Source organism: Leptinotarsa decemlineata, unplaced genomic scaffold (genome assembly GCF_025532065.1).
Source record: "Leptinotarsa decemlineata unplaced genomic scaffold, Ldec_3_MD MMD2_tig00000505_RagTag_RagTag, whole genome shotgun sequence".
In the NCBI taxonomy this organism is placed as follows: Eukaryota; Metazoa; Arthropoda; class Insecta; order Coleoptera; family Chrysomelidae; genus Leptinotarsa; species Leptinotarsa decemlineata.
The window spans coordinates 19,698,405-19,724,911 of NW_027412549.1; the positions used below are offsets into that span (position 1 = coordinate 19,698,405).

Below are 26,507 nucleotides of genomic sequence, written 5' to 3' on the forward strand. Positions count from 1 at the left end.
GTCCCAAACGTTCACCGTCTCCCAAGCTCCACGGCCACGTTTTAAATTAGCTGCTCGAAATTTTACTGTGGTAATTGATGGTGCAGAGTCCCCGTACACAGAATCCAACTCATCTTTGATTTGCGTAGGCGTATTGCCTTTCAAAAACAAATATTTAATGACAGCTGGATACTCGATTTCGTCTATTTTCATAAAAAGACTCATATCAACTCACTGAAACGATTGTTTCATAACAATTGCGCGTCCGAAATGGCTGAAACTTTGGTGAGTAACTGCTGAACAATGAAATTCACTAGCTTTTATTTACGAATACTATTTTCATGTTGGGGTCGGAAATTTTTAGACCACCCTCTTATTTTTTGCAGAGTAAAATGAAAATGTTTTCTAGTTATTCTGAAGAATTTCACGAGGAGAACATTGTAATAAATCAGCTATGATTAACTGAATATTACTGGAGTTTTTTCCCAACTATAAATCGTTATTTTTAACACCTCGACACGTGTTTCGATCACCAAGTGATCATCTTCAAAGAGGAAGATTAAAACATCATGAGTATCATCATATCATAAGTATCATCATCATAAGTATGATTAACTGGTTTTTATTTTACAATCGGTATGATTTTATTTGACATGGATAATTTATTCCCTCTTTTCTTTGTCGAAAAACATTGGTAACCTTTTTTCTTTCAGAAAAACATATCCCAAGAAACTCTTGTACTCAAATTGGGAGACTAGAAATGATTCTTCAAATGTCAACGCCGTACTACATCCTGATCTGGAAACGCCCAGGAAATTCATTCACCAAGTTCCCACCAAGCCTGTTCAAGAAAGTAAAGGAGTATACAGAAAATGTTGCCTTGGTACCAATACTTGCTACTGCAGGGAAAAACCAATAAGACCACGTTTACTAAACAAACCCAATAAATGCCTTTCATTGGAAGCATTACAACGAAAACTAACTGATGACAATCTATCCAGGACATCCCTTCGGTGTCTGTGTGAAGGTAATATCTATTTTTCAGTTAATGATATAGAGTCAGAGAAAGTAGAGATATTCTTAAAGTCAGAGATGCTTAAAGAAGTATATGGATCAAAGTTATAAAAAAAATGCCATCAAGTACCTGCCGATTCCATCACATACTTCAAAAGTAGACATCTGATATTTGTACTCATAGCCTTTCTAAAGTTGTAGATGATGGGGCTTCAACAAGCAATGTTAATGTGACGGATTCAGATTTGATAAAGAAATACAAAGAAGAGCTCGAAAAAAACAGTACTTCTTTGCACATTACCAAGCAGAGAGAAGATTACAATTTGTTCAGAATCGAACAAAATGAGAAGTACTTGGATGACGTAGAGAGGTATGACCTTGAGAACGAAAGTGCAAGATATGGATTGGAGGAGAAAGATAGATACCAAGAAGATATTTTGCATAACAAAAATAGAGATAGAGGATATATATCTGGGGAAATGAATGACATCGACAGAGATGTTTTGGAAGAAGACCGAAGTGAAGATAGAGGATATATAGAAGAAACATACAAAAAGAAACCTACAAATAGGTTTGCGAAAAAGAAGAAAACGTACGGATCTGGAAAAGAAGAAGAAGAAGAATCAGTTTCAACATTATTGGGTAATACGCCAAGAATAACCTGTTGAGTATATAATAATGTTTCAGTATTTAAAATATACAGGAGAGTTATTGTTGAGTTTCAGTTGAAACTTCTCTCGAAAGTAGGGAAAAGCTCCATTCAATCAGAGTGAATTTTTCCAATAATGAATTTCAACAAAAGTCTCACTGAACTCTATAATCCTCTATAAAAATATTTCACCTATATTTAACATTGTAACTTTTTTATTTTTTGTTATTGGTACTTGTGGCCAAATACTTTTTGACTACATTTTTAATAAGGAATTTAGAAATATAAACAATTTAACAATCGATCGTGGGGGCTGATGTGAATTTTCACCGAATTTACGCAGTAACTTATCAGAGTTTACTAGAAATTTGCTTTTTCTACACCCGCATTGAGTTCTTCATTAAAATTTTGAGTTTTTCAGATTGCAGAAGGTGAAAATTCTCAGAAAGATTCATAGAAAAATTGATAGATACATATCGAACAATTTTTTAAAATTAGCTGTAAAACTGCGCTGCAAAGCGAGGGGTGAATTTTCCACTGAAAGATTTTTTGTACATCCCCTGTAGATCGAAAAAGTTTCTACTGGAGTTTTACATGAAAATATCAATGATAATATAACGATGCCTCGCCTTGTTGACTGAAATTTAAAGACATTTGAACTTTCCTTCCTTATGTATTTGAGGTGGATTTCCACATCATCAAAAGTTAACCTGTATACTATTTTTGATGGTAGAATGCTCGAGAAATTTTCAAAATTTTGATCTAGTTGATACCTTCCTCATTTGATAGGAACGAGGCAGGTCGATTCCAAACTTGGATCTAGTGGATTCCTAACAGAAGGGTTAAATATTGATGAACTTCGGAAGTTCAGGGACGATCACTATTTTGAAACACACGCAGTAGACTTTTCTGAAGCAGAAGTTCCGAAACATTCCTGTATACATCAGTTCAAACTGGATAACAGACTGTTCCCTACTCCCATAAATGCTGATTCCTACGGAAGAAGCAGGTGCGGTATAGTTTTGTATTTTCAGAATAAAATTTCATTTAGTAAGTAATTGATAACTATCAATTTGCCTTTTACAAATGTGTGAAATAATACTTCTACCATATTAGAGTACCTAAAATAGTGTATAATATTCGTACTTTCTCCTTTTGTTCAGTTACTTGATTGTCTATCTCTTTTACTCACATATCATAATGTTAAACCTGTAATGACCTTAAAACTGTAATAATAACCTTAATAATGTGTAATAACCTTAAAACTGTAATGAATGAACACCAACTAATACAATTATATCACGTTAGAGCTGAATCAAAACTGAGATAAGGTCTTTGTTTCTGGGGAATATCTGCACTAGCTGACAAAGTGTTTGAAGCGCAGAAAAAAATTATCAGATGTATAGCAGGAGTCTCTTCCAGACAAAATTGTAAAGAATTCTTCATAAAATACAGAATTTTAACCTTACCCTCACTGTTCATCTTTGAGTTGTGTATATATACAGGGTGTTCCTTAAACACATGCTAATATTTAAGGAGGTAATTCTTAGACCCATTTTAAGGAAAAAACGTCCTATGGACATATGTCCTAAACGCCTTAACTTTTGAGATACAGGGTGGCAAAGTTTTCAAAAATAATCAGTTTTTTAATAATGACTAAGGTAATTTTGTAGACATCTTTGGCATATTTGGTACATATGTTCCATGCCTCAAGGTGCATTTTCTGATGTACAATTTTCTTAATTTCCTCTGCCAGTGGCGTACGTACGAGTTTTGAAATGTATATTTTTGACGAAAAAAATACTACGCCACTGCTTTATCTTGAATTAGAAATTATTTTTAAAATCTCTATACATTTTTGAGCACATTTGATTTGCTGGGTTTTCTTTGTCCGACGCATGGTTTTCGCTCAAAAAATTAAAAATCGCTTTACTTAAGGATAAATTCCTTAAAAATCTGATGCGGTATCATGCATCGACTGAAAGCAAACTAAGAGATCAGATTTGTTGCAAAATAATTGAGGATCTAAACGGTATTTGTTTGTTGTCAGATGCACTGTTCTCAATTAAAATTACGTCATAACGCAGCACCGCTTAATAATTTTTGAAAACATAAATTTAGTTATCCTGGAATAAATGACGTGTAGCAGAATTTATTTACTGCACCTCTTGGAAATATGGAGTTTGTCGATATGTGATTTCTTTTAAAGATTAAAAGCAGAAAAAACAGCGTACCCACCATAGCAATAAAAAATGAATTCTCTGTATGTACAAACGTCAGTAGCTAATATTGATGTTGGTTTAAAGTAAGGTGTTGGTGTTAAAAACTGTCACAGCGCGTTTTGATTGATTTTGAAGTGTTATTGAAGTTATTTTGGTAGTCCGCTGTTTTTCTGAATATCAGTAAATATGGTAAATTATACGAATGCGGAAATGGCGCAAATGCATTACGTATATGGCCTTGCCGATGGTAATGAGTAGGAGATTTGAGCCGGTTCTAAGCCTCCCCCCACCACTATGACGTATTAATTGCTTTTTTATTGGTTGTTGTTTGGTGAAGTTAATGTGATGTGACCTTGAAGGGTGTGGTGTATGGATCGTTCAGAAATTTTTTTCCGGTTCTAATCCTCCCCCCACCAATATGACGTGTTATTTGCTTTTTTTTGTTGTGCAGTGAAGTCAAGGCGTTATGACCTTGAAGTGTCTGGTGCATGGATCGTTCAGATTTTTTTTTTCATATGAGATTTTGTGTGTGTATGTGTGTGTGTGTGTGTGTGTGTGTGTAAGAGAATGCACGGTACAGGGTTTCATCATGTGCTTCTTTGTCTATGTACAAACATACGTCTGCATACTTCGAAGATCCTCCAAGTAATGAATGCTCCATCGGTGTGAGGGCACCAAGTTAGTAGTGGAGTGACCTCACAGCAATAACCGTTCAACGGCTAGAGAGCGACATGTTCACTCCACGACGTGTGGCAGAGTAATGCGTATTCATCGGTCTGCTCTCACCTCCCTCGATGTAGTGAAGGATGTGACGTAACGCCCCAGACTCGCCATCAATGGTGACACGCAGGCGGGCGAGGATTGTGCTAACGTCTGTCTTCTCCGAGAGCGCAACGACAATTGCTTGTTCGGCTATCGCTCTCGAAGCAGTGAATGATGTGACGTAACGCATCACCCTACCCTCGCTATTGATGGTGACACGCAGGCGGGCGAGGACTGTGCAAACGTCTGCCCTCTCCGAGAGCGCAACGATCACTGCTTGCTCGTGCCGGCAACTGTTATCGCATCAAATTGGGAGATGGGCTTGGCTGTGACGTCAGGCATCTCTAGCGGATGCATCGATGTGTCCTTACCTACCCTCACTCTCTACGGTGATGCGCAGGCGACGTGGATTATGGTATTTAAGAAGCGGGCGAGTGTTGGTTATGTCAGTTTCCATCGAGTGAGTTAGTGAGAACATATCAAAGAAAATGTATTCTTGTGAATGTGGTAAATCTTTTACCCGTAGTGACAACCTTCGTCGTCATCAGCTCCAGAGTTGCCAAGGAGGGCCATCAGTGAAACGAGTGAGATTAGATGACGCTGCAGCACCTATGTACACATGTAATTGTTGTAATGTGATGATTCCATTGACTCAAGTGAATTCTCACAATAGAACTCTACAACATAAGAATAATACATGTGTTCAATTCAGTGATGGTGTTCAAATTATAAAGAGCGCCTTCAAACGTCGGATTGCGACATACAGGGTGCAGAGTTCCATTGTTTCCACCGATTACATGTTATTCTTTAATGAAATCAGGCAGAAAGTTATAGAATTATTGGAATCGGCCATCAGAGTTCACAAAATCATCAAAGTGAATATGGAAGTATTTGGGAGTTATATTCTACAAACACAAGACCTGAAGGAAACGAAATCATTTAATTCACAGAATAGAACAGTTGATCAATCTACTGATTTGAATTCCTTATTTGATGGATTTCGAAATGGGATTATCGCTCAAACTACAGAATTCCAGGAACGTGATTCAGGTAAACATTTCTACCAAGTTTTAATTGGATGGATTAGTAATATTGTTCTGTATTTAAGGTTGGACTTGTGAAAAAATCATGTTTCTGGAGTTGAACATTAATAAATACAGCCCGCTCAGTGGATGTTCATATGTGAAGCTGCCTGAATGTATTGAGCGTAGGAAGGCCGTGGTTAATGTCCGTAATGAAGATCAGCATTGTTTTGCATGGGCTATCACTTCAGCACTACATCCTGCAATCGATAGAACATCAGAAATTTCATCGTATCCACATTTCAGTACAGTCATAGATGTAACAGGTATGAATTTTCCGGTAAAGTTGAAAGATATTGTGAAATTTGAAGACAAGAATGATATTTCAGTTAATGTGTACGGTTTAGAAAGTAAATTCGAGAAGGGTAAAATAATGTATGAAATAATTGGACCATTACGTTACTCTCAGAGAAGACTTAGAAGACATGTCAATTTGTTACTTATCACAGATGATTTCGGTAATAATCATTATTGTTGGATCAAAGATCTTTCAAGATTAGTTTCAAGCCAATTATCGGCTCATGAACATAAGAAATATTTTTGTGATGGCTGTTTATTATATTTTTCTAATGAACAATTACTATTACGTCATAAGATAAATGATTGTAATCACTTGAGTACTACAACACCATCAACCAATTTCAAAGTCAATAAATATGGGAAAACGGTACCTGAAAATATACTAACTTTTGAAAACTTTGAGAAACAAATGAAGGTACCATTTGTAGTGTATGCAGATTTTGAATCAGTACTGAAGCCGATTCAAACCACTAAACCAAATCCTGAATACTCGTATTCGATCAAGACATTCAAACATGAGCCTTATTCATTTGCTTATTTGATTAAATGTTCATACAATGATGATTTATCAAAATTTGTTTCGTATAGGGGTGTGGATGCAGCCCAAAAATTCGTTAGCAAAATCGAAGATGATTTGAAAAATATTTATGAAAATCATCTCAGGTTTCCTATTCCTATGGATGTACAAACTCCTGAGGAAGAGGAACAGTTTGCTTCTGCCACAAATTGTGGCATTTGTTCCAAACAATTTAATGATGGCGAAGTCAAAGTGAGGGATCATTGTCACCTCACAGGAAAAAAAAGGTCCCCTGCTGCTCATTCATCTTGTAATTTGAATTTTAAATTGCCAAATTTCATTCCTATAATTTTTCACAATCTCAGTGGATATGATTGTCATTTATTCATAAAGGAATTGTATAAAAACAAAGATAAAGTGGATGTCATCCCACAAACTAATGAAAAATATATATCTTTCACAAAACATCTCTTTACACACTCCTATACGGATAAAGATGGTAGGGTGAAGAAGAATTATTTGAAAATGAGATTCATTGATAGTTTCAGATTCATGCCTAGTTCTTTGGAGAATTTAGGTGCAAATTTAACATCTGATCAGTGTATCGAGATGCGCAAACATTTCCCACAAATTGAAAATTTCAATTTGATGAGAAAGAAAGGTGTATTTCCCTATAGTTTTGTTGATGACATCGAAAAACTGAATCATCCAAGACTTCCAACCAAAAATCAATTTTATGATAAACTCAATTGTGAACATATATCAGATAATGATTATGGGAGAGCTCAACTTGTTTGGAATTTATTCGAATGTCAGGATTTGGGTGAATACTCTGATTTATATTTAAAGTCAGATGTGTTACTATTATGTGACATTTTTGAAAACTTTAGAAATATATCTGTTGATAAATATAAATTGGATCCGGCACAATACTTCACTGCACCCGGATTATCGTGGGATGCCATGTTGAAATATACTAATATTGAATTGGAATTACTAACTGATATTGATATGGTTCACTTCTTTCAAAAAGGTATTCGTGGTGGAATAAGTCAATGTAGTGAAAGGAAACATAAAGCAAACAATACATTTTTACCGGATTATAATCCAAATGAACCATCTTCATTCATTTCATATTTGGATGCAACAAATCTATATGGTCACAGCATGTCGCAACCATTACCAACAGGTGAATTTTCATGGTTAGCACCTCATGAAATTCTCAATCTTGATATAATGAATGTGGATATCGATAGTCCTTATGGATATGTATTGGAAGTGGATATACATTATCCCCAAGAACTTCATGATAAACATTCCGATTTACCATTCTTAGTTGAACGTTTGATACCTCCATATGCAAAATCGAAAGTTCCCAAATTAATTCCAAATTTAAACGACAAAAGAAAATATATTGTTCACTATAGAAACTTACAGCAAGCTGTCAATCATGGTTTGATAGTGATGAACACACATAGAGTATTGAGGTTTAAGCAATCATGTTGGATGAAGCCTTATATAGATTTGAATACTGAAATGCGTAATAGGTCTAATAACAAATCTGAAAAAGATTTCTACAAACTAATGAATAATGCAGTCTATGGAAAAACAATGGAAAACGTAGACAATAGAATTGATGTTAGACTCATTACACATTGGGAAAATATAAAAAGAACTATAGGTGCTAGTTGTCTCATATCTCGACCAAATTTTAAAAAATGCTCTATTTTCACAGAAAATTTTGTTGCCATTCAATTGGCTAGAGTAAAAGTTCATTATGATAAACCACTATATTTAGGATTTTCCATTCTAGAATTATCTAAAACAGTTATGTATGATTTTTTCTATGGATGTATCAAACAACAGTTTGGAGAAGATGCGTCCTTACTCTACACTGATACCGACTCCCTTATTCTCAAAATAAATACAGACAATTTCTATGAATTTATCAAAAATAATATAAATAAGTTCGATACATCTAATTATAAAATAGGAAACCAATTCAATATTCCAGTGACAAAGTCAGTTCTGGGTAATTTCAAAGATGAATTCCCAAATGATCCAATAATCAGCTTTTACGGTACAGGTGCTAAAGCGTATTACGTGAAATCTGTTGATGGTGAACTGAAGAAGGCCAAAGGTGTGAAACGATCTGTTATAAAGAATGAATTGACATGTGAAGACTATGAAAAAATCATTGAAGAGGGAGGTATGATATTCAGGAAGATGAACTCGTTCAGAAGCGTATTGCATGATATTTACACTGAATTGAAAAATAAAGTCGCTTTATCGTATCATGACGACAAGAGATTCATCATTCCGAATACCACTCGAACTCTTCCATGGGGTCATAGCGATATAGAATTTTATCGAAATGATCCTAATGATAACATTCGTTGGGTGTCTGAAATCGTTCATTCTTTTTCTCAAGAGAGCGCCTTAGACCAACTAATCAATTTGTTGACTGTAGAGATGAATAATTGAATTATAATTCGAAGTATTATTGCTTATTCCTTCAAACCGGAACATTCTTATTTGTGATTATTGTATTATGTATTGTATATGTATCACTTTTACCAAGTTACTTAGATGAATAAAAAATGATAAAAATATTATTTGTTTCATTTCTATTTTCCTAACCAATTACTGTAAAGTATATAACATAATGTAAATGAAAGAAATATCAGTTTGAAAAGAATCATCGTAGAGTGCACAATGTCTAAAACAATCGATAAGTTTGGTAGAAAAAGAAAATTGGGTGGTAATGTCATTCGAGGTCCTCCCGGGATTGGTTTTAAATTAACAAAAGATGGTCATTATGACATGCAAAGAAAAATATTGAAAAATATAAGCGAACCAATTGACAAGAGTGATTGTGTAACTGTATCATATCTTGAGGGGGAAATTAACGGAACAAAGGAGGTTATACTTCTAGCCCTACAAGCTGCAATACAATCCACAATAGGTAATATTGCTCGCGATGCCCGTCAAGCATTTGACGATAAAATTGCAGAGGCTCGGATAACTTTCACTCGTAAATTTGACAAACTTACAAATGATGTGGACATAAAAATGTCTGACATAACAGCGTCTACAAATAAAAAATTTGATGCTATGTCAAACATAACAGGGACTACAATGAAAAAGTATGATGTACTAGAAGAGAGAGTTGAAGTTTTGGAGAAAAGCCATAAAGTCAGGCCATCAGGTGGACTGGGATATCCAGGACTGGACATTGATCCAAATGTTAGAATAATAGAACCAAAACCAAAACCAACAGATGACGTATTAATTGAACCAACATGGTGAATTTACTCCCGCGTTAGGTTAGATTAGATTAATACATACTGTAGGTTAGGGTCATAGGTGTTAGGTTAGGTTAGGTTTCACGGCGCGCGAAGCGCGTGGGTGGGGGTGGGGGGCGGCGGGGCCGCGCGTAGCGCGGCCCCGCCGCCCCCCACCCCCCACCCCCCCCCTCCTCCCCCCGGGGTGGTGGGTGGGGGGCCACCGCGCCGGCGCGCGAAGTGCGCCGGCGCGGTGGCCCCATTACGCTCGCGCCGGCGCGCGAAGCGCGCCGGCGCGAGCGTAGCGAATTGGGGCGTAAGCCGCGCGGAGCGCGGCCCGCTTTCTTCCCACCATTGCTCACCCCGCCCACTTCCTACCATTTCTCGCCCCACCATATTCCAACCATTGCGCATGCACGCCCCCACCTCATTCCCTCCACTCCCAATGATGTTGATACCCCGAGGAGCACGTTCTTCTACATTCAGTACGACAACTCCAGTCATCTAGAGCAGTCCAGCCATACTCAACCAGAAGCAGTGTACTATACGACGAGGAGCTAAGTTTGAGTAAGTTAACAATGTACTTTAATTTTTTACATCTACTAACTTTGTATTATTTTACATTTTCAGAATGGCATCCAACACTCAGGAATTAAATAACGCTGTGGCATCCATCATGCCTATGACAGAGCAGGAGAAGGCATCCACTTCGCGAGTTAGGTGCAGATCCACCAGCCCTGACTTATTCGAGGAGGAGGAGGAAGTCAGGCCTGTAAAGAAGGTTTGCCAACGACCTGCAGCGAAGGTTGGTCCTATTTCTAAGTACCGAGCTACTTGCAATAGGACTAATCCTTATGCAGGTAGTTGGTCGACCGCTCCAAACAGCTTAAGGCCCTCCACACCACCCGCAGCAGTAGTGGAACAACCTAGGGCGCCTTCTCCGGAGGAGCCACCAGTTGTATTGACCCCATCGGAGGAGGCTCCCATCGTATTCACTCCGTCGGTGGTGCCGCTTTCGCCGATGCTGGCAACACCGGTGACGAATCCTGAAGTGTTAGTGCCACAAGTGCGACAGCCTATCGGAGAGGTTAGTGAAATGTTGGACAGTTTTCTACAGAGATGTAAGGAAGCAGAACATGCTTCTCGAGCTAGTGAGGCCGCGTTGGTTAAAAGGAAGCGCGAAATGGCTGAAATTGTTAACCGACGGAGGGAAGCAGAAAAAGTAATAGCCGAACTAGATCGGAAGTATGCATCTCTGGAGAAAAAGTGTGAAGCAGATACCTCTTCGATAGAGACTTATAAAAAGTTAGTGACTTTTATAAAAACTTTCCCATAGATTAAGTGTAAGTGTAGTAAGATTAGTTTTAGGTTAGTTAGGAATATTTAATTAAGATAGTTTTAAGTTTATGTTTGTAATTTTAGGAAATAAAAATAAAATAAAAAAAAAAAAGAAGTGAAATTAAGGGTGTACATTGTTTTGGTTTGGTACACATTGAACAATGCGATGGTTGGAGCATTTTTCTTCACTTCGTCTCATTATTATTTCCTTTTTTTATTTCAATTACAAGTTCTTCTATGCAAATACCTCACATCAATTTTTGTGTTCTCTAATCTATTGTAAATAATCTCTTGGGAAGAAAATATGTTTCATAATGAAATCAATAAGTATATTTCATATAATTCATATAGTATTTTCAATTTTCTCTTTCATGGAATATAGCTCATGTCATTTTTGAAATTCATTCCCACTTAATCCCCTCTCCTCCCCACTCCTCCCCCACTCCCTTTCAAAAGTATAAAAGTAGGAATTATCTGTTGGAATATTCAGTTGATCAGCCACCTTCAACATGGAACCTGATTCAACTACTGAGCCGTACAGTGACCCAGCGCATCAACATCCTTACTGGGCTTCTATCCATGAAGGTTTCGTTACCTCCACGACGGCACCTCACTCGATGAATTATGATGACATAATTTATGATGATCGGATACAAGTCCTTCACGTTACTGGAACCGATCAAGCGGACCTGTCTGATGGGGATTATCCAGATCCCTATGATTGGCGGAATGATTACGAATGGGATACACAGTCCGGAAACACAGACGACGACGACAGCGATGACGATGATGACGGTGACGCTGACAATGAGTCCGATGATAGTCCTCCACCATCCCCTATCCTGATTGATGAAGTCCTGAATTCAGACGATGATATGTAATCGTTTCCTCATTTCTCCCATCCTTTCTATTCCTTTCCTTTCCTTCCACGGAGTACACACTTTTTGGTTGGTGTACACGAGGCACTGCGAGGTTGGGGCAGTGTCTTTTTCCCTCTCCCTTATTAGTTTTTTTATAATAATCACTCAGAGTTTCTCATAATAATAATCACTTAGAATTTCAAGAAAATTGTCATTCTTATTGCTTTCGAATTTCAAACACTGAATTGTTCTACATTTACACTTCACCCCCTCCTTTTTTTCCAATATAAATAAAGCATCAATCCCAGTTCTATATCATTCTTCCACAATGTCGAGTGCTGATTCCACCACCGAACCGATGAGTGTACCAGAGTGTTCTATGACGAGTACAGGCCCCATCCAGGTACATGGAATAGATTCAACGTTCGATCATTTCAGTACAAATTTTGCACAAATGCTGCAACGTATCTATGATCTACCTGATGATTTCCCGGCACGTATGGAAGAAGGTATGCAAGAGGAAGTAGAGGCAGAGTTAGAGATGGATGTCAATGAGTTAGACGATCTAGAGGATAACGAGCTAGATAATTATGCTAATGATGATGCCATTAGTATATCGTCTGATTCAGATGATTATGAGGATGACATCATCAGTATATCATCAGATACAGATGATGATACAATCATCATTGTTTCTGATGATGATGAGGAGCGTTAGTCCATACCATTGCATGGATTAATAAAAAAAACAGCCCTTTTCAGGGCTACAATTGAAGACTGAAACAATAAAAAAAAATAGCTCTTTTCAGAGCTATCATTATACTTTCAAACAGAAACAGGTTCATACCATTGTTAACATTATAGTCTCAAACAAAATGTATGTATGTAAAAGTATTCATCATTATATGCATACAATGATTGACAAAATGCCAACTTCAACTTTCATTTAAAGTAGTACTCATCATATGCATAGATATTCAATGACTATCAAATTCCAAATATCGACTTTTCAGTCAAAGTAGTAATTTATTTGTCATATAATGTATAGATATTCAAAGACTAACAAATTACTTAGACTTTTATTAGTCAAAGTATTCATTTGTCATATAATCTATGAATACTTATACAACTAACTACTGTTTGTGTGAATAATGTAGCCCTGAAAAGGGCTGTTGTTTTTTTTTTGACCAGTAGGTCCACGGTTATTGTGCCACAGGTTGGACATTATTACATATAATACATGTAGATACTCGGGTGAAGTTTGTTAGTGGCCTCTCGCAAGCTTCACACCAATTCTGCCCCATTTCCATAATTGAGACAGTGTTGTGGGTGTTGACATGGGCATACCACCCTCCATTATTGTTTCTATGCGAATAAAACCGAAAGCAGCACCAACATAGTTTTTTGTTCTCTCCATCTATTGTGCTGATCAATACGTATGCATCCATTGCACAATACAAATCCAAGGGATCTTCCAGTGTCTCACTGACATTGAGCGTTCGCATACCGATCCTCAAAGCACCATCGCCTTCAGTTGTGTCAGCTTCTATCCCTTCATCATCTCCTTCTTCATCCATGACCCTCTCAAACTCCATCACGTCATCATCTTCGTCGCTTTGGTTGGCCTCGTTTTCAACTTCGTCTATCTCATCTTCATCGACTCCAACATCTTCTGCTTCAACTATCACTTCCTCTAGTGGAACATTGACATCCTCATCATCTGATTCGTCTATCCAATTGTTTTCATCAACAGCAGATATTCTATTTAATGCAGCATTTATTTTTGCAGAATTCATCTTGTTGTTGTTTGATCACAGTTGTAGAGAGTGAATGAATGAACTCTAGGTTTGCAAGTCGACTTATATAGGAGGTGATGCGACTCCCACTTGACTCGTTTAGAGTGGAATAGTAGGAGAAGTTATCCCACTATACTTTCACATGATGTTGATTTGTATAAATAGGAATCGTAGGTGTAGGAGAGAGCATTCAGAGTTTCTGTAAGTCATCTCTTAATATTTCTAATCGAATTAGTAAAATGCCGTTTCCAAAAGAGTGGAATGAAAAACCAAAAGTGTGTGTCTACCCAATGATGATTGCAGGGGCTATTGTGTGCTACTTTTGTCAAATAAGTAGACCTAAGGATTCAATCAATCCATGTACTGGTATGTGTAGTGATTGCGTGTTGCGGATTCAACTATCGCCTCCTTCTCATCCACCGAAGCGAACAAAATCGGATTATCGTCAACAACAGTTACAGTGTCTGAAGTGTTCCGAACCTATAATATTTAACAATATAGGTATCTGTAGAAATATTTGCGGTACCTGTGCTGCCGTTCCAACTCCACTGCAACGTTGTTTGCGTTGTGATACATATTCCATGAATTGTTGGAATCATGTATGCAATGCATGTAGAAGTACTTGGGATCTGTGTGAGAAGGTTGGTCAACTCTACCCCAATAGGAGAATCCATTTTTTTCAATGTTGGTGTTTGACGCACGAGCAACAACTATTGAGGAATAGAGTCAAAGAACGTTCCACATCCACAGAGACATATTAACATTTTTCATTTTATATTTTTTATTATCGTTATTGTCCTCTTTTATTAATAAATATATATATATATATATATTGAATTTATTTGTATTATTTTCCAACATTTAAAAATACATGCATGCAACACAAAGTTTTCCTCTTAAATGACAAAGATTGTTACATGCGTGAATAGTTTAGTGAGAGAGCGCATGTGCCAGTTGATGAAAGAGCGCATGCGCTAGTTTATTTTCTTCTATAAATGGTGAGGTCTCAGTAACATCATCACCTTTCCTATCCACATTCTATTGCTATCACATATCATTCCTCAGACCTTAATAATCATGAGCTCTATGCCGCTATTGATTGCTGAAGATGGTTCACCACTTGTTGATATCGATCAGACTGATTTTGAAAATATTCCAGTATTACATTTATCCAGTCAAGATTCGATAAATGATTTTGATATTAACGACTTCGTTAACTTTGCTGATGTGCCAGAACCAAATGAGCAAATTATTATTGAAAATCCGATCGTTTCGCAATTATCATCACTCAAACACTCTTCATCTACCCTTCCTCTTGGTGTTGATAAGAAATCTAGAACAATCAAGAGGAAGGTTACTAAGGCATCTTCATCGATTGTCACTGACTTTAAAGAAAAGAAAGAATCCAAAAGTGTTGTGCGACAGAAAAAACCCGCAACGAAAAGTGACAGATCGAAGAGGAAGCCAAAAGGTACTCCTAAAGAAATGAAGAGTGATTTGAAAGCTGAACCGCTATCTTCTTTCAGTCCCCTCCATCGGTTTGGGGAAATGAAAAGGAAAGCAAAATACCGTCTTGTAAAGGCACAGATGACTATTGCTGAACTCGAAAAGAGTGAGCGAGCTATTAATGCTAATAATGAAACTCTTGAAGCATTAGATGCCAAGATTGCATTAGCGAAGGTTGAATTGGCTAGAATGTCTAAAGATGCTGATGAACTCCGTTCAAAAATAGGTAAAGATAAGCAATTCCATCAACGTTCGAGAATGCAAGCTCAGGCTGAGCTTGAGCAGTCGACTAAGCTTTATGAGACGGCATTATCAGTGAGAGATAATTGGCAAAAAGAGTTGGATACTGCATTTCAAAGTGACGGCGATTAGTTTTGGGAATGATAATGTGTTTTCAATATCGTGAGTTGAAAAATATAAGCGGGAATGGAGTATACAATTAATTTGGTTTGGTATACACAGAACATTGCGAATGGCTGGGGCAATGTTTACCGCTGCAATATTTTTCAATTCACATACTTATAATTGAAATGAAAACAATAATGAACTTTAATATTACTTTATTCATAAAAGTCACTATTAGATACATTTAAACCATATTTGATTCATCAATCCAAGAATTTTGTTCGCTAGGAAGACCTAACCACTTTACATATACTTTATTTTTTCTTCTCTTCAACACCTTCTCAATCAGATATACGTCAGGATTCTCGGTTCGTAATAACTCTTCTTCGTAAAAACATCCTCTAATCGGCTGTTCATTCATATCTTCAAGATTATAAGTCGTTGGGATGGTTTTATTAATTTTAACAATCTTGAATAGCTCCGTGGTAAAATTCGCAGTGTAAGACTTTTCAAAAATATTTTTGTATTTACTTATACGTACAATATCATTCAATTGGAATTTGGGTTTACTTTGTCTTCCTCCAATTCCATTGATACCCTTGAATTTCAATTTTGTTGTTGAATCAACATTGATGGGTGCCATACCTATTGTACGATGAACTTTATTATTATATCTACTAGTTATAATTGGAAGAATATCAAGCCATTTGTGGTGACCTCTCATCGAAAATTCCTTGTAGAGCCATGCCTTTATTGTACGAATCACTCTTTCTGCTATAGCTGCCTTCTTTGTGCTGAATGTTGAATAATGATTGATATTATATTCTCGCATGAGAGATGAGAAGCTTCTATTAAAAAATTCTTTCCCTTGATCGCTTTGTATATGTTTAGGGGAAAATTTGGCTTTCTTCAGTACATATTTCATTGCATTAGTTATTGTACTACCTGTTTTATCTTTAACTGGCACAGTCCATAGATATTTTGAGTAACAATCAATTACTACAAGTATATATCGGTATCCTTCATTACTTTTTGCATAAGGTTGTAGTTCAGCTAGATCTATTTGCCATAGATCTGCAAAACCTTTGATGGTAGTTATTCTTCTACGAAAATTACGTCTTGCAGGTCTATGTAATTCATTAACAACTTGTCGTTTGATATCACTTACTTCATTAGTCATTCTATTTCAATATGATTAAAGAGAAAAAAAGTGATAATGTTACTGCATTGAATGATGATGTGACAGTGATCATTACTTATGGATATATATTAATATATTATACCTTCTTCACGTAATTCTTCAATTATTGAAATTATTTCATTATCATGTCCGGTATGTCCAGCTGACTTTGATGCTACCAATAGTCGTAGGCGAGCAACTAACTCTTTCGGTGAATTCCAGTACACATAATTCGCAGGTTTAGAATTATATGTTTTCTCCATTTTCACTCGTTTGAGTGCTCCACCAATTTTACTTCTACTCCTAATTGGATATTGTCGTGAGTCTAATAGTGGTTTGATGACTTCACGAAATTTTTTAGAATTTGTATTTTTAAAACCATTCTTCAGATGATATTGTTTATATGGAGCATTCGTTATTTTCAATATTTTGGAATATACTTGACGAGTTTCTTCATTATCAACATCTTGTGGATTCTTCAAAAAGATCATATCATATAATTCTGGACTACCTGCGCATTCATATTTTTTCACTTTATTAGCATCCCAAAATGAAATGTTTCCATCTTTGAAATGTACCACTAGACTTCCCATTTTCAGCTTTTGTGTAATTGGATCCATACGTACGCCAAATGTTCCATCATATGCTGGATTTCTAGATTTTACATTATTCAAATGTTTCATCAAAACATCTTCACCACTTTCATTCATAACAGGTGAGATGTCAGGATCCGAGGAATCGATGTGGGACGATGATGGTGTTTCGAATAGAGTTGTTCTCATATCGTCTTGAAGTGTGCTCGTGTCACTATTCACAGATGATACACCATCAAAAGATTGTTTTCTTCCTATTGGAGTACTCATGGGATAATTTGAAGTAGATTGAACAGATCCACGATTTGGTGATAACACTGCTGATTTAGAAGTAGCGTTTGATGATAAAACATTCAATGGTTTCATTATGGGCTCATACAATCTTTCAAGTGTCGAACGATTTTCAATATTATCATTCTTGATAGAGTTGAATTTCTGTCTGACAGCTTCTGTTGTCTCTACTAGTTGACGTTTCAAATTCATTTCATTGTTTTTATGTTCAGAATCGTTTTTTGTATTCATAATGCCCTTTTTAAATTATAGCTCAATTCGTTGATGAAGTGACCTCTACAATATTCAGTGATCGAATAAGTTTCAAAAACAAGATCATGGGTATATAAAACTATCGAATCCTTTGCGATATCTACCTTCATCTATTTTTCTATCCTTATCAATTACTAGAAATCCATATTGATCCTCCCAGCATTTAACACACATCAATTGGAATTGTTTGAATGTTACATCGGGTGAAACATGATCTGAATAAATGTGATGTAAATTCGTCTCATCTTGTTTGAACATTATAATGAAATTGGTATTGTCACGCACTAACTGTTTGGGTACCCGTGAATATGTCTGTGCTAGATAAAAACAATCAACATCCTTATGACGTCCCATACAGAAATATGATCTAATAATATCTTGCTTTTCACATATCACATCATCGAAAATGAAAACAGAATTAGGCTTAGCGTCGGAGGGTTCCACTATTTCTGCATTATTGCTGAATGTATAAAAACCTAATCCTTTTATAGGTTCCAAAACACTTCGCAAGTACTGATATTTAGGTTGATTGAGTGACTTCGAATAGAGATACACATTTCTAAATCTCAATCCTTGTGGATGTGTTAATAGTGATATCATTGCATTCGTCTTTCCACAATTTGAAGGTCCTATAATGAGTCCTCGAACTGATGATGGAAGTAGTGGACCATGTCTGAATACTCTTTGTCCATTCAATCCACACCCAAATTTCTCATCTAGATTATCTACAGCAAACTTTTCTTTCTGTTTTACAATGCGCATCGTGCCGTGGTTGGAGACTATATAAATGTTATTAGCTTATTCATTTCAATGTGTACCATCAAACGATACGGACGTATTGAAAGTGATCGTAAAATTAAAAGAGGTTGTGGTTTTGTTAATGATTTAATAAACAAACTTCCTTTCGAATTACATCTACCTGGAGGATATCAATACTGTGGACCGGGTACAAAATTGAAACAACGTTTAGCTCGTAACGATCCTGGAATCAATAAATTAGATATTGAATGCAAAAAACACGATATTCAATATTCTAAGCATCCATCTGATCTTGCAGCAAGACATTTAGCCGACAAAGAACTTGAATACAGCGCTTGGGATAGGGTTAAATCAAAGGACGCGAGTATTGGGGAAAGAGCAGCTGCATTACTTGTCACCAACATTATGAAAGCGAAAAGACATATGGGCATGGGTTGTAGTACCAATAAGAAAAAATGTAAGAGGAAACAATCGAAGAAAAATAATATTAAAAAAGTTGCATTTGGTGCTGGGATAGTCCATAAAGTGCGAAATGTATTGAAGAAAGCTGGAGGGAATCAATTTGTGACGAATAATAGCAAAAAAGCTATCACTGTGGCATTGCAGGCGGCACGTAAATACCTTAAAGCTGCCGGTGGAAAGAAGAAAATCCGCACACCACGCATAATTCCTGTTCCCAAGATCGGTGGACTTTTACCATTGATACCAATTTTTGCTGGACTATCCGCACTAGGAAGTTTGGCGGGAGCCGCTGCTGGTATTACCAAGGCCGTGAATTCGGCAAAAGCCAGCAGAGCGGCTTTAATGGAAGCCAATCGTCACAATAAAACCATGGAGGCTGTAGCATTAGGCAAACGCGGAAGTGGAATATATCTCAAACCATACCGTAAAGGTTTAGGACTATATTTAAAACCATACAAAGCCACAAACAAAACAAAAAACTGATTGAACCCCTACCTCAGAGGCCTCTTACTGATCTCGATCTCAGTTATTATGCACAAAAAATGAAAATTCCACATTTTCGTGGTGTTTTTATGCGTGATAGATTACCATCTTCAGGTCCAAAACAAAACGAGACAGCTATTGTTAATTTAGATGGAATAAGTGGACCAGGAACACATTGGGTGGCATATAAAAAATGTGGGAAAGAAGTCACATATTTCGATAGTTTTGGAGATCTACCCCCACCATTGGAATTGACTCGATTCTTTCGAAAATGTTCGAATGTAAAAATCAAATATAACTATGATCGACAACAGAAATTTAATACAGTTCTCTGTGGTCACTTGTGCTTGCAGTTTCTCTCTAAATAATTTTCCAAATAAAAATGGATTCAACACCAAAACTGGATCGGGAGGCTATCAAGGGAATGGGGTTTTCACTTAGAATGTTTTCAAAATATGGTACCTTGAAAAAAATGGATAAAGTGATGCTTGCAAATATGCCTAAGGAAGTGATACTTGCATGTGTTGCACATGAGATTGCATATGTTTGGGAAAAGTTGCCTAAGCATCTGCAAGATGACATCGATATAATGAAACATAGATATTGTTATGAGCACCACCACGATCAAAATTCAGATTCGGATGTTAATGATGGTCCTATACCTCGAAAATCTATGTGTTGTATTTGTAATATAGAGGATGTGAATATTGGTATCAATAAAAATGATACTTATTACAATACAACACCTTCCAAAAAGTGTAAATTGTCTCAAATGTGCTGTTGCTGTGTACAATAATAAATTGAAATGTGTTTCAAAATATTCATCAGTCATGTCACGAAAGTTCGAGCTACAAGCTGTCGGGACAAGTGTCTTGAGTGCGGATTTTTTTCCACCAATTGAATTGGATAGGAACAGTCGTTATGGATTAGGACTTTTGGGATTCTATGGATGCAATACAATCAATAATATAACTGAAGCTAATAACTTAGTTAGTTTTAGAATCAGTAATGACAACTCATCGATACCCCAAAAGTTGACAATTGAAATTCCATGTGGTGCTTACGAAATAGAAGAGATCAATGCCGTCATACAGAAACATATCATGTTCAGATTGTTTCATGATAAAAAACCAAATGATGTCGTTGCAGATGATATTTTCTATCTACACGCCAATAATAATACATTCAAATGTGAAATGCGATCCAAATATGAAATTGATCTGACACATCCAAATTCTATAGCAGAAATGATGGGGTTCGCTCATGGAATATTTCCACCAAATCAGATACATGAATCATCATTACCAATAAACATTACAACTGTGAGACTTATCCGCTTAGATTGCAATATAATATCAGGTTCATATATAAATGGTGAAGAATCTCACATTCTTTTCTCATTCGATATTGATGTTGAACCTGGCTACAATCTTACTAAAGAACCACACAGTATTATATATATGCCTGTCAGTCCAGAAGGTCGTCAATTGATTCACAACATTACAGTGCGTATTTTGGATGAAAAAAATAACCTTATCGATTTTGGAAGTGAAGAAGAGATTTTCATTATTTTGGAATTGAAGAAAATCGAATAACTGTTGTTATGGGTTTCATTTACAATAGACAAAATCGCATTGAACAATCCCAAACGAGTTGCACTATCAAAAAGAAAGGTGTGCATAAAAAGAAAAGTGTGCATAAAAAGAAGCTCATTCCACAAGTGTATGCTAAACAGTTAGCACATAACGCTCTGTCTGTGAGTGATCTTAAATTTTTGAAATCAATTGGATTGAAAGTGAGAAAATAACAATGGTGCTCGAAACAAACAGTGAAAAGTTGAATATATTCAATGAACCAGTGCTCGATCATTCTCTCATAAGTTTACATGAGCACACATATAAGCCCTATGGATCACCGCTATTCAGAAATTCGGATGAAATCAGAATTGCAATCAATAATCAAGATGTTATACTAGATATTGCCGACAGCTTCATTTACATAGAAGGTAAATTCACCCCCAAAGATGTAGCGAAAACATGCTATCTCTCGAATAATGCAATTGCATTTCTCTTTGACGAAATTCGTTATGAAATGGGTGGTGAACAAGTGGCTGTTGTTAGAAAACCTGGGATAACATCTACAATGAAAACCATGATATCATTTGGACAATCTCATGCTAACACATTATTGACATCTGGTTGGGGACTTTCACAATTGAAGCAAGATATCTTGGATACAAACAGTCATGTTTTTAGTGGAAAACTACCACTGAAATATTTGATGGGTTTTGCTGAAGATTACAACAAAAGTATCTTGAATGCCAAACAGGAATTGATTTTGATTATCGCTCGATCATTCAAAAACTCGTATATAGGTGAGGTTGATGCTGATTTGGAAATAAATAAAATCGAATGGAAAATAAGACATATTGTACCAGATGATAAACACAAGCTCAAACTTTTGAGTAGAATAAACAAAAGCGGTCTGAATGCCAAAATCAAGTTGGCGTATCGTATGTGGGACCTCTATGAACTACCATCATTACGTGGGACTTCTTCAGACATATGGGCCATCAAAACAACTAATGCATTGGAAACTCCTCGTTTTGTCATCATCGCATTCCAAAGTACTACCACATCTGAAGATAGAACACAGGATATTACAAAATTCACAACTGCTGATATCAATAGTATTCGAGTATACTTGAATTCTGAAGTTTATCCATATGAGCGTTGGAATTTGAATTTCGATAAAAAACTTGATGCTCCTGCTTATTATGCTTTTGAGAGTTTCCAGCGAAGTTATTATGATAAAGATATGAGTGAACCTCTGATGGACATTGGGCAATTTAGAGAGAATCCACTATTCGTCATCGATTGTTCCCATCAACCGAATGCAACAAAATCATCAACTATTGATATAAAGATTGAGTTTGAGACGAGGAAGACCAAGTTTCCAGACAACACTAAAGTATATGCATTAATTTTGCATGATACAGTTTTAACATACAATGCATTGGATGGTTCAGTTCATAGCAGATATTGACACTTTTTTTCACTCTATCATATACTATTTTTATGATCTTTTTTTTATTTGTAACTGACTTATATCATGTATTGTATTTTATATCATATTTATTGTTTTGTAATCATTTTCTATTGTATTTCATGAGATTTAAATAAATAAAACATGAAAATAATACAAAGTTTTTTATTTGACATTATTTATGATTTACAGGAACATACAGACTATCTAAAATAACTTCTTCCTCATAATCATCATTTTCGCGACCATCTTCAATTTCCTCTCGATTTTCATCATTCAATTCAAAGTGATGAATAATCCATTCTGGCAAGTATGGTTGGAGGCTATACAGGAATCTTCTTAGGTTCAGTTCAATCATAACCTCACAAAGTTGCCACAATTCCAATTCATTATCCAAAAATTTGTTACAAACTTCTGCACCACTCCAATACTTCTCAGCATCACGAAGGCATAATTCGATTTGTTTTTCATCATAGCATACACTCATATCATAATTGCTTGCATGTTCGGCTCCATCACCCAACACCTTCAATTTAGACGACAAATGTTGAACCGATGATTTGAGATCTACAACATCGACCCAATCTTGACTTGCGTACTGCATCCACATCTTTAAATGGTGGAACTGAAATCGAATAAAAAAAAACAATAAGCAACCTCCAATTTTTCAGTGATATAATACTCACATTCCCATTTTACTTGTAGTTACAAAGTGGGTGTATTCAACTAAGTTAGTAATGTTTATATTTCCATATAATTATCATCTAATATATGAATATTAATAAAACAATAAGAAATTCATTATAATTACTATTATTATTCAATCATATTGAATTTGACTAGAGTTAGCGTTTTCACACCAAAAAACTTTGTAAGCTATGACCTAAAGAAATTCGCTATAAATTATTACAATTATTATTCAATCATATTGAATTTAACTAGAGATCGCGTTTTCATGCCAGCAAAACTTTGTTGGCTCTGTCCTAAATACACCATCGTATATTTACCACCTGATGAGTTGATACAAGATATATCGTCATCACTGAATTGCAACGAAATACGTTTTGGTAGCCATGTTTTAAATAATTTATCATTGCTCACATCTTGCAAAGTTAATAAAATTGATTTACCAAATCGTGTAGAATAAGTTGACATATTTTTAATTACGTACACTTCATCAATTGGCAATGATGATAAGGCCTTTTGCTCTAGTATTTCAACCTCCTGTACAATCAAATTATTAATTTTATTCAAGTCTACTTTTGAAACGGACATGATGATAATATATATGAAAATATAAACAATTTCCAACAGATAAATACACTCACCGTCTTCCTTCTATTACGAACTGAATAACACTCTACCAATTGCTAACTGCTGCAGATATATTCGTCTACTGATTTCATAGTGTGCCAGGCATTTCTTTTATATTAAACAGTGCGAGTCACCCCCACCATGAAACTGTGAAAGGTTCACATTGCTAGTTGCTATCCACTACAGATGCCTGACGTCACAGCCAAGCCCATCTCCCAATTTGATGCGATAACAGTTGCCGGCACGAGCAAGCAGTGGTCGTTGCGCTCTCAGAGAGGGCAGACGTTTGCACAGTCCTCGCCCGCCTGCGTGTCACCATCAATAGCGAGGGTAGGGTGATGCGTTACGTCACATCATTCACTGCTTCGAGAGCGATAGCCGAACAAGCAATTGTCGTTGCGCTCTCGGAGAAGACAGACGTTAGCACAGTCCTCGCCCGCCTGCGTGTCACCATTGATGGCGAGTCTGGGGCGTTACGTCACATCCTTCACTACATCGAGGGAGGTGAGAGCAGACCGATGAATACGCATTACTCTGCCACACGTCGTGGAGTGAACATGTCGCTCTCTAGCCGTTGAACGGTTATTGCTGTGAGGTCACTCCACTACTAACTTGGTGCCCTCACACCGATGGAGCATTCATTACTTGGAGGATCTTCGAAGTATGCAGACGTATGTTTGTACATAGACAAACAAGCACATGATGAAACCCTGTACCGTGCATTCTCTTACACACACACACACACACACACACATACACACATACACACACAAAATCTCATATGAAAAAAAAAATCTGAACGATCCATGCACCAGACACTTCAAGGTCATAACGCCTTGACTTCACTGCACAACAAAAAAAAGCAAATAACACGTCATATTGGTGGGGGGAGGATTAGAACCGGGAAAAAATTTCTGAACGATCCATACACCACACCCTTCAAGGTCACATCACATTAACTTCACCAAACAACAACCAATAAAAAAGCAATTAATACGTCATAGTGGTGGGGGGAGGCTTAGAACCGGCTCAAATCTCCTACTGTAATGCTACAGAAGCCAGGCGCATTTATCAGGAAAGATATCCTAATCGTGCCTTACCAGATAGCCGAACCTTTTCAAATATTCATCGTCGACTTGGGGAAACTGGTAGTTTCAAGAAAGGGACTCCGGAAGGTAGACCTCGTGTAGTAAGAATTCCTGAAATTGAGGAAGCGGTGCTGCAAGAAATTGAGGAACATCCTGAGACGAGTACGAGGAAGATCGCTAGAACTCTGGATATTTGTCATCAAATTATTTGGCGTATTTTGGTTGATTTTTTGTTATATCCATACCATATTTCAAGAGTGCAGGCAATACTCCCCAGAGATTTTCCACAGCGTGTGAACTTCAGTCAGTGGTATCTACAAAGTATTGCACTAAATCCGCAGTTTGAGACACAAATTTTGTTCACAGACGAAGCAAATTTTTCTCGGAATGCCATTCAAAATTTCCATAACAATCATGTGTGGGCTGAAGAAAATCCCCATGCAATAACCGAAACCCATTTCCAACACCAATTTTCGGTTAATGTATGGGCAGGAATTATAGGTGATCATCTAATAAGCCCATTTTTTCTACCAGGACGCCTTGATGGTCGTTCTTATTTACACTTTTTCGAAGAAGACTTACCTGGGTTATTGGAAGATGTGCCACTTGCGTTAAGGAATCGAATATGGTACATGCACGATGGCGCCCCTGCTCATTTCAGTGTAATTGTCCGAAACCATTTAAATACAGTTTATCCTAATCTTTGGGTAGGTCGCGGAGGACCTCAGCAATGGCCAGCAAGATCCCCGATCTCAACAGTTTAGATTTTTTTTATCGGGTCACCTTAAAACTCTTGTGTATAAAACTCCCGTTAATACTTTAGAAGATTTAAGAGAGCGAATAGTTGCCTCGTGTGAAACTATACGAAATACGCCGAGAGTATTTGAACGGGTGCGTAATTCCATGCGTAGAAGGGCGGAAGCATGCATACTAAGTGCAGGTGTCCACTTCCAACAATTTTTATAATCAGTTTTGGTATTATTACTAATTAACAAATTTGTGCTATTCGTTTAGACTTACTGTCACAAAATAAAATAAAACTCGTTTTTGTGAAAAATTTATTTTTTTGCAGATTATGTTTTCAAATATTATTAGGGAATTGGTAATGCGTTATAAAGCAATTTTCAGATTCTCATTCATTTTAGAATTGATCTAATTTGTTAATTTGCTTTCTGTCGATTTTTATTTTTTTGAGTGAAAATCATGCGTCGGACAAAGAAATAACAGGAGATCAAATTTTCTCAAAAATAAATGAGGATTTCAAAAATGATTTTATTTTGAAAAGAAAGCATTGGCGTAGTACTTTTTCCCCAAAAATATTCAATGCGAAACCCGTAGGGATGCCACTGTTTGAAAAAATACAAATTTGTGTTCATCAGAAAATGC

At 36.5% G+C, this 26,507-nt stretch overlaps 2 protein-coding genes across 2 annotated transcripts in view; both read left to right on the forward strand.

The window, feature by feature from the left end:
- Nucleotides 1-26,507, forward strand: part of LOC111502856 (uncharacterized) — a 42,641-nt gene that overhangs the window by 13,549 nt on the left and 2,585 nt on the right. Inside the window, exons 2-4 of the mRNA XM_023157020.2 lie at nucleotides 693-1,006; nucleotides 1,189-1,635; nucleotides 2,432-2,651. Coding sequence (XP_023012788.2) covers nucleotides 693-1,006; nucleotides 1,189-1,635; nucleotides 2,432-2,651 — 981 coding nt within the window. The remainder of the gene's footprint in view (nucleotides 1-692; nucleotides 1,007-1,188; nucleotides 1,636-2,431; nucleotides 2,652-26,507) is intronic.
- LOC141481854 (uncharacterized) lies at nucleotides 4,754-9,009 on the forward strand. The gene is made up of 2 exons (XM_074174141.1): nucleotides 4,754-5,676; nucleotides 5,735-9,009. Exons 1-2 carry the CDS (start codon nucleotides 5,115-5,117, stop codon nucleotides 9,007-9,009), a joined length of 3,837 nt encoding a protein of 1,278 aa, XP_074030242.1. The 5' UTR covers nucleotides 4,754-5,114.

Excerpts from the sequence above, each read along its gene's own strand:
- LOC141481854 (XM_074174141.1), top strand. The coding sequence starts at position 5,115 with ATGTATTCTTGTGAATGTGGTAAATCTTTTACCCGTAGTGACAACCTT. Across the intron at positions 5,677-5,734 it reads ATTCCAGGAACGTGATTCAG|GTTGGACTTGTGAAAAAATC; the intron begins GTAAACATTTCT and ends TCTGTATTTAAG.